This window comes from Suricata suricatta, chromosome 14, assembly GCF_006229205.1.
Source record: "Suricata suricatta isolate VVHF042 chromosome 14, meerkat_22Aug2017_6uvM2_HiC, whole genome shotgun sequence".
Lineage (NCBI taxonomy): Eukaryota > Metazoa > Chordata > Mammalia > Carnivora > Herpestidae > Suricata > Suricata suricatta.
The window spans coordinates 84,485,910-84,499,849 of NC_043713.1; the positions used below are offsets into that span (position 1 = coordinate 84,485,910).

The 13,940-nt window shown below is 61.3% G+C and overlaps 1 protein-coding gene across 1 annotated transcript in view; it reads right to left on the reverse strand.

Moving 5' to 3' along the window:
• NCOR2 (nuclear receptor corepressor 2) overlaps positions 1-13,940 on the reverse strand; it is a 174,502-nt gene that overhangs the window by 109,769 nt on the left and 50,793 nt on the right. The window contains 4 exon segments of the mRNA XM_029921630.1: positions 2,564-2,599; positions 3,743-3,763; positions 9,240-9,353; positions 13,455-13,634. Coding sequence (XP_029777490.1) covers positions 2,564-2,599; positions 3,743-3,763; positions 9,240-9,353; positions 13,455-13,634 — 351 coding nt within the window.

Here is a 13,940-nt window from a genome sequence, read left to right on the forward strand (position 1 = left end):
CCCCCCCCCGGGCGCGGTGCTGTGGGCACAGCTCCCTGCCAGCAGGGCCACGCCGCCAGGCCCAAGATGCCTTCCTCCGCTCGGGAGCTGGCTGGTGTCTGCAATTACCTCAGAGCTGGTGCCGCCAGCCAGGGATGGGGGGGCGGGGGGAGATACAGGCGCTCAGAGATACCCTTTCTAGGATTCTTGTGTTTCACAATCATGTGACTGTTTCTGAGCTGCCCTGGGGCCTCCCCGCCGCCCTCCCCGCGCGCAGCCCAGGACTTATCAGGAAAGCAGGAGCATGTGTGGCAGAAAGAGCTCAGTGGCCGGGAATTCAGCAGGCAGGACCTCCGGCCGGCGGTGAAGGCACGCTGTGCCTCCGCCAGGCCCCGAAGGCCCCGGGCCTGGGACGCGCAGGGCCTGCTCTCGGGACGCCCGGGGGATGGCCCCGGGCCAGCTGGGGGAAGGGGTGGACAGAGAACTGTGGCCGATGGCCTCACCAGGCTCTCTGCTGGGTCTGGGCCACTGTGTGGGATGGAAGGCGGGGCGCCCACAGCCTGCGCCTGGGACCCCTCAGTCCGCTCGCGGCCCAGGAGAGGCTGCGTGCTCCTGACTCCGCCAAACTCAGGAGACATCCCAGTATCTGGAGGGAGCCGGATCCCCAAATCCAGACCCACTGAAAGAGGGTGACCCCGAGCCCTGGGGAATGTGGCTAGCCGCAGAATTCGAGGCCCAGGCTCCTGGTGTCGCGGCAGGGAGGAGGGCAGCCGGGCACCAGCCCACGTCCTCTCCTGGCTCCCTTCCACAGACAGACAGTGGGTATGTAGGTGGGCTCAAGCTGGCACCTAGAACTGGCTCCGCCTAGAGCCCTGGGCCCAGCCCACCCATGAACAAGCCATGCTCTCAGCCCCCTCTGTGCACAGCCAAAACCCTGAGACCCACAGCCTCAGCGTGTGGCAGGGGGCCAGAACATCAGGGGACAGCCCGTCACTGTGACCACGGCCACTCAATCAAAGACCGACGACGAGCCAAGCGTGGGGCACAAAGCGCGCGTTGTTAATACTGAAACTGCACACAGACACGACGTGCGGCAGATGAATGACATGCCCCCATTTAACACACCATGAGACTGAGGCACAGAAACATCAGTAAGGAAAACGTCCTTCTGATCTCCAGACTCCAAAGAAGAAAGACAGACGAAGGCCAGAGCCCATGCAGAGCCCCCGCTAAGCTTGGGACCGGCACGTCTGGTGCTGGGGGGCAGGCGGCATCCTGACAGGCACCGTGACCACCTGCCCTGGCCATACCTCAGAGCAGGAGTGTCACCATGTCACCATGACGCCCAAGACAGGAGAATTCCTGAGCGGGGCCAAGTGGGGGAATGGGTATGCGGTGGGGAGGACGCGGAGCAGCGCCCCGGACACTCCCTGAACGACCACTGTGAATTAAGCACCGGGGCCGGGGCACCGGCGGGGGGCCTCTGCCAGTTGGGCGTCCGACTCTTGGTTTCAGCTCAGGTCATGATCTCACGGGACGTGAGTTTGAGCCCCGTGTCAGTCGGGCTCCACACTGACAGTGCAGAGCCTGCTTGGATTCTCTCCCGCTCTCTGCCCCTCCCCCGCTTGCTTGCACTCTCTCTCAATGAATAAAGAAGATTAAAAATTTTTAAAATAAATTAATTAAACACTGGGGCAAGACATGGGATGAATGAGACCCAGCCCTCGCCTGCATTAAGTTTCATATAAGAGCAGCCGGTCAGGAATAGCGTGACCAACTGGCGCTCAGGCAGAGGAAGGGACGTGTGGTGCACAGGCAAGGCCTAAAGCAGGGCTGGAGCCTCTCCAGAAAGGTAACAGGAGGAATATACAGGGTGGGTTTTGACGGATGAATAGGAGTTTCTGTGCATTCACGAGGTTCTGTGGGGATCAGCAGCAACTTCTCATCTAGATAAAAAAGAAATGCCCAAAACAGGAAGGGCCTGGCTGGAGAGGCAGGTCCCCTAGAAACTGCCACATCACCCGGGTAAGCACGGTCGTGCATCTGGGAGCTCCAGAAGCCTGTCCTGTGCACCACAGCAGAATCCATCTTCTCAGGAACACGGGCACCTGCAGAGGTGAGCAGGGAAGAGGCCTTTCTCAACCTGCCAAAGCCACAGAGAACGCAGGGGGCCCGGAGGCCTCCAGCAGGCCACTGCACAGCACGAGCCTGCAGTGAGGGCCCCTTTGCTCCTAACACATCCGGGGCTCCGATCCTCAGCCCTCAGCAAAGCTGGGGCCTCTGAAGACGCACCTGCGTTTCCAAAGGACGCACGCCCACAGGTCACCCCGAGAAACCCTCCGTGAGCCGGTCCCAAAGACGCTGCGGCACCAGAAAGGCTGGAGAGCAGGTGCGGCACAGCCGGCCGGCCTGGGTTCAACCGCGCGGCCTTGGGCAATCCCTCGGCCTCCGAGCCTCAGCTGCCTCCTCTAGAGGACGGGCCACAGCAGCGCCGCCTCTGGCAGCTGGGACGCGCCGACATGAGGATACGGCACGCAGTAGGTGCCACGCAAGGGCTGGCGACGGACAAGAAGCCCAGGGCCACAGCTTGCACCCGGGGCCCCAACATGGGCCAGGCCCTCTTCTGGATCCGCCGGGTGCCCTGTGTGTTTGGACTCCTGCAAGAGCCCTACTCAGAAGCTTCTAGCATCAGCCCATTCACACCCGAGGAGGCCAAGGCGTGGGTCATGCAGCCCCTGGAGTGTGCAGCCCGAGCAGCAGGCCTGCACCCGCACCCTCACCCCTCGTGCCTCACTAGGGCACCTCCTCCCCTTACGCCGCCTCACCGCTGCTCCTGCTCTGTCCCCGATTCCCGGGCTGAGCCTGCAGGGCAGCGTGGGAGGAGCCTGCCACAGTTCCTGGGGCCTGGGGGAGGCCCTGCCTCTCGGGCTCCCCCCAGGACAGGCAGGGCTCTCCCGCCACAGCCTGCCCTCCAGCGGCAGCGCCCAGGAGTCAGCCTTGCTCTGCATCCAGCAAGCCACTCCACTTATCCAGGCCTTAGTCTCCCCATCTGCAAAATGGCCACACTCACTGAAGGTACCAACCCCCGCTCCGGGCCTTTTACAAGGATGTTCTGCAAGAACAGGGTCTCTCTTAATGGACCCCTCCAAACAGAGGGCGCCCCTCAGCAAGGAGCGTGGCGGGGGGGGGGGGGGACAGGGGCGGGCCGCGGACTCAGCACCGCACCAGAAACTCCCTCCCACCCCCACCCCAGCTGACAGCCTCTCACCACCTTGACGACCAAAGCAAACTCCTCAGAGGGTCCACAGGCCGCCACTGTGCCCGGCCTCCGGAAGGCCACTGCCAGAGGCGGTCCTGCCCCGAGGACAAACCTGGAAGCTCAGGCCGAGAGGAAGGGAGGAACAGGGCAGGCGCCGGGGCCTGGGGGCCATGTCTGGGTCATGAAACACCACAGTCACCTGCGTCGACAGGTGCACACAAGTCCCAGCCACGGGACCAAATACCACGGCGCCCCGACCAAAGGCAAATGTACACATATGCGTGCCACACAAGCCAACTCACACCCACCTCCATATGCAGTAAGTGTGCCCAGGTACACGTGTGCCACACGGACCCATGCGTATCCCCAAAGTGCGAACCACCAGCCACGCACATGCCCCAGGACACCAATGTGTACACACCTCTGCACACATCACACAGCTAACAAGTGTGCCTGCCAGTGCCCGGGGATATAAATGCACAAATAACCACAAGTGTGTCCCACATGTGTGGCCTCTCCCTCTCTCTCACACACACACACCCCTCCTCGTGAGCAGGGGCTCCTGAGCCTCACCCCGCCGGCCCCCTGGCCCACACCCCACCACAGTCAGGCCTCAACCTCTCCCTCTGCAGGGGGGCAGTGCCCACGCACCTGCCTGCCTAGAAAGCCCGGGACCCCGGTGCCCCACTCCGGGCCACCGTGCCCCCCATGCGCCCCTCTGCCCGGCACGGCACCCAGGCGTACCGCCCAGGGGTTGAGCACGTCCGTCTGTGCATGGGGCCTCCTCACGCTGCCCAGGGCGCTCACGGGCGGGGAGGCAGAATCTGTCCTAACGTGTCCCCTGGGCCAGCGTTCCGTACGCACGGAAGAAGAAATCTGGAGGACCTCCGGGCCCCGGGACAGCAGAGGTGACGTCACAGGCGCAGAGGCGGGAGCCCAGGCGCTGCGGGACTGGACCCGACCCACTGCCCCGAAAGCTGCGAATCCCAGCACAGGGAGGGTTGGGGGGGCCTGGGGCTGGGCATCGGGGCGCCCGGACCCCCAAAACGCTCTACAAAATGCTTCCCGAGCTCAGCTATTGGTACTATTATGAGTGTTGTTACCGACGGTATTATTCATCTGCATCCAGCTCACACCTAATCATATCATATATTTATTTTTTCATTTATTTATTTTTAAGCCAGCTCCACACCCAACGTGGGGCTTGAACTCATGACCCCAAGATCAAGAGTCACATGCTCTGCCGACTGAGCCAGCCAGGCGCCCCTAATCACATTACATAAAAACCTTACTCGTGAGATGCTTGGAATACAAGACGCGAGAAGATACGGGTCTTTCTCTCTGATTTCCTCATCGCTCAGCAATGCAGATAACCACAGGTGAGCCCCGCATGCACACTCTCGCATGCACACACACTCACGGTCACCCCGAGGTCCGCTCAAACACCTGTACACACGTACGTGCGTCGGTGCACTCTGCCCCCGTAAATCCTGCCTCCTCGCCGTGCTGGGACCAGGCGGTGGGCCTCTGTGCCCATTTCTGCACACCTGGCTCCAGGCCCGCCTTGGGCAGGAAGCCCACCTCAGTTGCCCGCTGTCGCAAATTCCTCCGGAGTCAGCACCATGCAAACTGACCTCTATCTGGACACCCTTCACTCCTGCCGCGTGGGTTTGCTTTACCGGAACTCAGAAGCGGGAGCTCCTAGACCCACTAGCCTTGCCTCCCACCCCTCACTCGCTCCCCCCACGGCTTCAAAGAAGCCTTTCCCAATCCTGGCCCAGCCCGGACTGGCCTGCCTAGCCCCGCCCTCCAGGGGCCTCCATCCCGCATTGATGTGCACCTGCCTGGCCCCGCCCACACAGGCAGCCCCCGGAGGCAGGAACCACCTAGCTCAGCAGGCCCCTGCTGCGCGTGCTGGGCGCCTGGTTCCATGCGGCCCGAATGCTAATGAGCCAGAGTCCAATATTCAGAAAAGCCAAGCAGGCCGTGCCCAGCAGGGAGGCCGCGTTTTCCAGCCGGCAAGGCATTTAGAGACAGACCCTTGTCATCCGCTCTCAGAGGAACCAGCGGGGAAGGAAGGAGGATTAAAATTTAATCCCATTGATCCCCCAAGGGGGGGTGAGTTCTGGCTGTTCCTGCCAGAGGCAGCTGAGGGCCTTCCTGCCCACCCAGCCTCCAGGCCCTGAGGTGCAGCCCTCAGGGAGGGACCCCCCTCCATACTGACCTCCGCTGGGGCCAGGGTCCAATGCCGGCACCCCAAAACCAGAGGACTCTTCCAGTGGGAAGAGTGTCCCCTCCCTTCTATCATCCCTCACTTATTCAAAAAATGTTTCCTGAGTTCCTACTATGTGCCAGGCACTGTTCCAGGTGCTGGGATAGAGGCGGGAAACAGAGACAAAGATCCCCGTCCTCCCAGCACTTACGTCTACCATAAACAAAATAAACAATAAAATCTGAATCACATCCAGTGGAGTGGGAACAAGGTCAAAGAGAAAATTAAAGCCAGGAAGAGAGAAACATTCACTGAAGGTTTTCAGGAGTAAATGGAGGGACAAAACGGGCCTTGCTGAAAAGAGGAGGTTTGAGCAAAGAGCTGAAGAGCAAGTAAGCGAGCCCAGTGGGAAAAAGGAACTCCAGGCAGAGGGCGCGGCCCATGCAAAGGCCCTGAGGCAGGGACAACCAAGGCCAGCAGGGCTGGGGCAGAGTGAGGGTACAAAGGAAGGGAGAACAAGGGGAATTAGTGACAACAAGAGGCAAAATTCTGGAATCAAAAGCGCGCGCCCAAGTGTGGTGACTCTGGGTGTGATTATGTCTCCCCAACCAGAGACTTAGCCCAAGCAGGCCAAGGTCACCGCCGTGTGTCACCGCCTGAGACCGTGGTGGGCACAGAGCAAGTGCTCAGTCACAGGGCTGCTGAGTGGACGACGAAAAGAATGAAGAGGAGTGTAATGCCCCAGGGAACCTGACCTACAGGCCAGGGGCCAGCTCTCAGCTCCCCGGGAGCCAGGGTTCGAGTCCTAACCTGCCGTTCACCAGAGATGAGGCCTTGGGGAAATTACTGGAGCTTTGTGTAACCTAAGCCGGCCATTCCTACCCGCCCCCCGAGGACATCAGAACGAAATCCAAGAACGTGGGCGGAAACCCCCAGCTGAGGTGCGGGAGCATGCAGGGCCATGCCAGCACTCTGGGACCCCAGCTGGTACCCGCCGGCCGAGGGTGGGGGCGCAGGCTGCAGGTCCCTGCCGGTGCCCAGTTCCTCCGTCTAGCCCTGAGGGCGGGGCAGCGGTCAGTCTCCAAGGGCAGGGCTGAGTCCCAGCCCTGACCAGTCAGTATAGTCAGAAGCCCCCCAACCTGGGGATGGGCTGAGAAGCAAACATGGGAGCCAGCCAGCGGGCACCAACCCTGGGGCCGGCTCCTAAATGCCCAGGAGGTGGGGGCGCCTGGAGCTGCAGCCCGTTGCCCCGCTCGCGGAGAAAGCGGGCACGGGGACAAGGGCCCCCAGACATCTTCACTTGAGGGCCTGGATCCAGCCATCCCTGAACCAACACCAACTTTCATTACCAGATTCAATAACCCGTGTTCGGCCTCGACCAGCGTGAGCCGAGTTTTTGTCTCTCGGATCCAAGAGCCCTGGACCCGCCGGACACTTCCGGGGGCGACGAATGCCAGCTTACAGAGCCCCTCCGGCCACGATCTTGGTGACCTCAAGAACGTGGCCGGGACCCAGAGCAACCAGAGACCCAAGACTAAAATAAACAGCCCAGCTCCTCCGGGTGGTGGCTGGCCTGGCATCCAAGCCCGCCCCCCTCCACCCCGCTGCCCACTCACACAGAGGCCACAGAAAACCTGAACAGAAGGAGGCGGCCATTCTGGCAGGGAGACCATCCTGGCAAAGAACGGGGAGGGAGGGGGGGTTTTAACTGCTCTCGGCGGGGGGAGTGCTGGGGCCGAGGAGCCGAAGACCAATGGGATCTGCAGCCACAGCGCCCTGGGGAGACCCTGGTACAGCCTGGAAGACAGACCCCGGGGAAGGGCGGGCCAGGCTTCCCGCAGGGCACCGAAGGCCTGTGCCTTGGCGTCCCCCTGGCCCTGGAGGGCTCGGGGCTGCAGCCAGAGGGAGTGCCGGCCCCCAGGAGCTGAGCCCCTGACAAGGACCAAGGCAGTGTGGGGACATCCTGAGCAAAGCCACCAACTTCCCTCTACAGCTGCTGTCGCCCAAGGATCAGGGAGCCTCCCAGGTGACACGCAGGAGCCCTGCCCCAGTCTCCTCCACCACAGGGCCCTGGCACCAGCTGGATCCTGGCTCCGATTCCCAGCCTTCCCTCTCTGGGCCTTGATCTCTTTGTGAGTAAAACGGGGAGGCGAACAGTACCTGTTTCATACAGGTCTGGAGAGATTTCAGCGAAATCGTGCAAAATATAAACGATCACCAGAAAGGAACAATGACACCAGCCGCAGCACCAGCTGGCACTTGCTCAGTGCCAGGCATTGCTCTAAGGGTGCTACGTGATGAGCTCATTCAGTTCCCACGCTGCTGTGCCAGGAAGGGGCCGGAATTACCATCGCTCTATAGGGAGCCACAGGGAGGTGTAAGTACCTTGCCCAAGGTCACACGCCAGGGCGCAGTAAAGATGCGACGTGAACCCAGGGCATACAGCTAAAGCACATGCGACTCCTCAGCGCCCCTATCATCTTGTGGCAGGGCCAGGGTACAGGAGGGCGACCGGCCCGTCAAGGCCCAGCCTGCAGCTCTAGGCCCCCAACAGGCCCAGGCTCACCCCGCAGCTGTTGCTGCCTCAACAGGCGGAAGCATAGCCCAGCCAACTGATCCGGTCATTCCTTGCCCACAGCTGCGACCACAGGCACCAAGCCCAAGTGCCCTGGCCCCAGGACTCCCTCAGCCCCCACCTGCACCCAGCACCAGGGCACATCCTATAGCACAAGACAGCTGGGAAAGACAGCCAGGACCCCTGGGCAAGCGGAGGGACCAGAGGACACGAGGCAGGGAGATGACCGTCTGTCACACTTCACTGTGTAACGTCAAGACAAGGAAGGGTCCCTCTCTGGGCCTCAGTTTCCTCACCTGTAAAATACAGGAGGCGACGCACATCCATGGGCCCTGAGTGCGTGTGCAAAGAGCCAACTGTAAATCACAGAAGCCACGCTCTAAGTCGCTTGACGGGATGACAGTGAGCTCACCGCCTCACCAGACACCAGGTTCCCCTGCAGGGCACCTTGGGCCCTGGAGACACTCTGCTTGGGCACCCTAAGCCACACCCCCAAGACCCAGCCCCTCCAGTCACCGAGCACCTGCCTTTCCTATCCCTAGGAGCCCCTGCAGCCTGCTTCAGACCCTGTGGTCAGCCATGCCAAAGGCCCCTTCTAGATCCAAATGTCAGCAGAGGCCGATGCTCACGATCTAGGACCTGCGGGCCCACAGGTTCAAGTCCCAGGTCCACCACTTTGTAGCTGTGTGACTTTGAACACGTCACTTAGCGTCTCTGAGCGTCAGTTTCTCCCTGTGTTAAATGGAAACAATCCCTGGACCTACCCTCCCAGGACCACTACATAAAGAACCTGGCCCATTACCAGAAAAGAGCTGTTCAATTGACATTTGCTGTTATATTTAATATAATAATATCACTACCGTCTTCTCCAGTACAGGAATTTCTCTGGCATGAATGCCCAACTGAGTGCCCAATCCTTCCCACCTCAACCTTCCAACCCACTGGCCCAAGGGCCCCCTCCAACCTGGTGCGCACACTTTCACACTGCCTCCCACAGGCCAGCCGCAGTCCACGCCAGGCTGCCCCATCCTGCCCCCGCGCAGGTCTGCGCCCACCCGTGGCGAGATCCCAACGGTCCCCATTTCTCAGATGGGCATGCTGAGGCCCAGGGAGAGAGCCGGGCCCTCAGGGCGGCACGGCGCCCCACCCGGAGGCCGGCCCGGGCGGCAGGAGGACAGGGAGCGGGGGGCGCCCCGGGCGGGGGCGGGGCGTACCCGGTTCTCGTCGTAGATGATCTGCACCAGGCTGCGATGCTTGGACTCGATGGGCGGCGGCGACACGGGCTTCTCGGGCTCCGGGGGCTTGGCGGCCTCCTCCTCCAGCTGTTGCTGTGGCGAAGGGGGAGAGCAGCGGTGAGCGGCCGGGCAGGCGGAAGGCGGGGTGCAGCACCCCCATGGCGGAGGGCGGCCCCGCGGCCCGGCAGGCGGCAGGCCCGGCCGCTCACACAGGAAGTCAGGCTGCTAACCATTTCCTCTGAGTCACCAGGGGACTCCGGGCCCTGGAAGGGCCCCCAGCTCGGCCTTCCCGGTTTCGAATCCCGCTCGCCTGACTCATGAGCCCGGGGAGCAGAAGCAAGCAGCTGCGGAGCCCTGACGCGCTGCCGTTTCCTCATCTGTAAAATGGGGCTCTCGGCAGGCGTCCCCGGCAGGTCAGCGCAGGTGCGGGCAAGGTGCTTCTAGAAGCCAGCGGCCCTCCTCCGTGATCATCCCCACAAGTACCATCGGCCCCGGCGGAGGCCGTGCGCACTGGAACTCGAGTTCTCCACTCGCTACCTGGGTCAGTAACTGCTGACCTCCCCTGAGCCTCCCTCCCCTCCCCCGTCAAACGGGGACCTGACGGCCCACCCTGGAAGCTCACACGAGGGTTCAGGCGACACACGGGCGCCAGCTGGCAGCCTCTCACCCTCCTCTGTCCTGTGGCCTTCGTGCCTGACCCTCCTCCTCCAAAGGCTGTAAAGGACTTCCCTTCATGCCGCTGTCCGCTTTACACCGAAACGGAAAAGGCAAGACCAGAGAGCCTAAGACACTGGCCCGAGGTCACACAGAAGACCAATGCCCAGGAGCGTGCAACCTGAGGACATCCTGAGTGAGAACAGACACCACGGCCGCTGACTGTGGAGCAAACCAATACGAATTCAAGAAGGCGGCCAAGAAAAGAGCGGTGCAGAAAGAGCCAGAAAAATCCTGTCCTGGCGTCTGCTGGCACCAAGCCTGGCTGGCGCAGCCAAGCTGCCTCAGCCCCACAGTGACCCCTGGCAGTAGCTTCCAGAAGGGCAGTCAGCATCTGGCAGAACATAGAAATCCCCTCGCAAAAAAGTGCAAAAAATAAAAAATAGAAAACCACAAAAACAAAACAAAACAAACAGAAACAACGAAGCAAAGAAGTGGGACAGGCATGCAGCCAGAAAGGACACCCTCTCCAGTCCGGGAAGCTGGTCCTCCCTGAGGCACCCGTGAGAAATTCCACCGGAGCCGCTCGGAGACCCTGGCGATGCCGAATTCTGCCCGGGCCGAACCTCACTCCGATACCACCAGCTCTGGGGCCCACGGCAAGTCACCCGACCTCTCTGACCCTCGGTGTCTTCCTCAGAGAAAGCAGGGGGACAGTGCCTCCCTCCGAAGGCTGTTGTGAGATCAAAGGAGGAGAGGCGTAAAAAGCGCCGCTACAGGGCCCGGTAAAGCCTGGCTATCAAAGGCAAACCAAAACCGCAATGAAATACCACTTCTGCCCACCGGTACGGCGAAACGCGGACTGAAACACGGAAAAGAACAAGCGTTGGTGAGGACGTAAAGAAGCAGGGACCTGTGGGCACTGGGGACCAGGATGGAGAAGGGGGCAGGGGCTGCGGAAGACAGGCTGGCGGCTCCTCAACGTGCCAGGCGGGGTGAGCCGGCGGCCCCGCAATCCCGCTCCCAGCCACCGAGCCAGGAGAGCTGACAACAGCGCTCAGCCGGAAACGTGGACACAAGGGGTCACAGCAGCTCCCCTCGCCACGGCCAAGAGGCCCAAACAACCCCCGTGCCCATCGACACATGACTGGACACACAGAATGTGGTCCATCCACACAGCGGACATGATTTAGCCTTAAAAAGGAACAAAAGGGCGCTTGGCTGGCTCGGTCAGTAGAACATGTGACACGGTCTCGGCGTCATGACCTAAAGCCGCACGCTGGACTTGGAAATTACTTTAAAAAAAAGGAAGGAAGGAAAGAAGGAAGCACAGACACCTGCTGTGTATTGCGGCAGTGCGCTAACGTGAATGCCCGGAGCAGGTAAATCCATAAACACAGAGGTGCAGATCAGAGGCCGGCGGGCGGCGCAGAACGGACAGTGACAGCCAGTGGGCACGGGGTCTCCTTGGGGGGAGCTGGACACCTACCAGACAGAAGGGCTGGCGGTCCTACGCTGTGGATGTGCTACCTGACAGTGAACTGTTCCCTGTAAAACATTTTCTGAATTTCAGTTAAAAAGAAATGCCCCTGTGGAACTGAAAAACAAATGAAAGTGGCGAGGGCTGCCCTGGGCCGCCTGCCTTCCAGCCACCGAGACACATACATATGACACCCAGCCCGTCCCAAAGCCAGGCCCGGGCGGGGGGGGGGGGGGCCAAAGGTGCCTATACTCTCCCCCTCCTGCGTAGATGCCGCCTGACCCCAACCAGGGCCCAGCCCTCTCTTAGGACGCCCGCGCCACCATGGTGGAAACCCGCCTGCTATCCTGAAGGTCAGGGACACCTCGCTAAGCCTCACCGAGCAGCCCAGCTTCGGGACCGTCCCCAAGTCCCAGCTCCTCCGTGTGAGCAGCAGTCCTGATGCCCTTGGGAATCCAGCAACAACCCTTAACCCATCCGACCTGCTTTCACGGCCTGACTCACCGCCCATGGTGGCCAGGGTGGCCCTTGACCCTACGTGGAGCCCATGCTTCCTTAGCCAGAGAGGCCCAAGTGGGACCCTGCTTCTCCCAGGGGTAACCCAGATGCTTCTCAGGTTCAAGACAGGGTCACACTGGGGCGCCTGGGTGGCTCAGTCAGTTAAGCCTCCAACTTCGGCTCAGGTCAGATCTCATGTTCCTGCTGACAGCTCAGAGCCTGGAGCCTGCTTCCGGTTCTGTGTCTCCTTCTCTCTCTGCCCCTCCCCCTCTCATGCTCTATCTCTCTCTGTATCAAAAATAAATAAAACTTAAAAAAAAAAAAAGACAGGGTCACACTGGCCCAACTGACAGTTTCTAACGAGCACCTACTATGCGCCGGCACTGCCAGGAGCACACACTGAGCGGGGAGACAAGGACCCTGCTCACGCCGTCATGAGGAGCCCACCACGCAACAAGGCGAGACAGGTCACCAAGAAGGGTGCTGGGCACATGGGCGCCCCGAGAGTAAGCGCTTCAGGCTCTGTGGCCGCACCGAGTCCGTCTTGACCGCTCAGCTCTGATGCTCCATCTTGAAAGCAGCCACTGACACCATGTGACTCTGTGCCAATAAAACTTCATTGACAACAACAGGCATTGAGCCAGACCTGGCTGGATATGCTGGCCCCAGGAGAGAGGGTGGCTGGGGAGGAGGGCTCCTACAAGGGCCTCTGTGGAGGGGACTTCTGAGAAGAGACCAGAAGACGTCAAAGGGAGGCAAAGGGAGACCAGAAGACGTCAAAGGAAGATCATCAATTAATTGCGTATCGGTCAGCGTTAAAATTAAACTATACAATTAATGCCCCAGATCTTTGTGTTAACCTTCCTTGGGTCTCAACAGTTACCACAAGGATCCCTTTTCACGGCCCGTCCCCTCCTCACAACTCTGAGACGTGCTCTCACGTCTGTGCCCATCCCACAGAAAGGAAACCGAGGCTGCGGGAGGCAACTGCTCGGAAGCAGGGCTGGCTGGCCCCGGCCATTCTGATTCCAGAGCCACGGAAGGGGCGGGTCTTCGCTGCCGCCACATTGTGAATGAGGACCCCGAAGTGTTAAGTGCCCGCCCTGCTTCGCTGGGAAGGAGGTCAGAACACGGAGAGCCTGGTGGTGAATCTGGCCTTGCTCCGTCCCTACGCCTCGCAGCCCCACACCCGCACCCCTGCACCCGCACCCCCGCCCGCACCGGCACCCTCCCCCCACGCCGGCTGGTACAGCAGCCGCCTGAGGCTTATTCAAGTACAGGCTTTGTTTCATTTAAATTACACAGAGCTAAGAGTCCAGCTCCTCAACTGCACCTGCGCGTCACGCACACGCATCACGCAGCCCAGCGGCTACCTCTGCCAACACTGCGGACCCAGAACATTCCCACCGTCGCGGAGGGTCCTGTGGACGGCGGCGCCCACGCACACCGCGCTCTCGCCCAGGGAACGGAAGGGCCGAAGACGTGGCGGCGAGGGCAGGCCCGCACGTGGGCCTGGCCTGGCCCCAGCGCTGTCAGGTGCCACCGTCCCCGCCTGCCCGCACCTGCTTCTTCTTCAGCTTGGAGATCTGCTGCTCCACCATGGTGATCTCGCGGTCCACCCGGTCCATGTTCTGGATCAGCTCCTCCTTGGAGAGCCGCGGGGGCACGAGCTCCAGCTCGGGGTCGGCGTGCGGCGGGCTGGGGGGGGACACCGGCTCCAGCTTGCCTGCCAGGCTGCGGTCCTGCGGCGGGGGGGACAGGAGCACGGGGTCAGCACAGAGGGCACTTGGGCCAGCGCCCCGGCCTCTCTCCCCAGGTTCCTGGCACGGCGACGTCCGTCATCATGGTCCCCACATCCCAGATGCAGGGCTGCTCCCCAGTCCCACCCAGTCCCACTACTCAACAGTCAGATCCGTCATGTCCTCCTGGACTCGAGTTTTCACGGCCCCTCTTCCCACGACAGGCCTCTCTCGTGTCCCACCTACCGGCCGTGCGTGTCCTGTCACCGAGCCAAAGTCCCCAAAAGTAAGCACCGAGACCCCCATGTC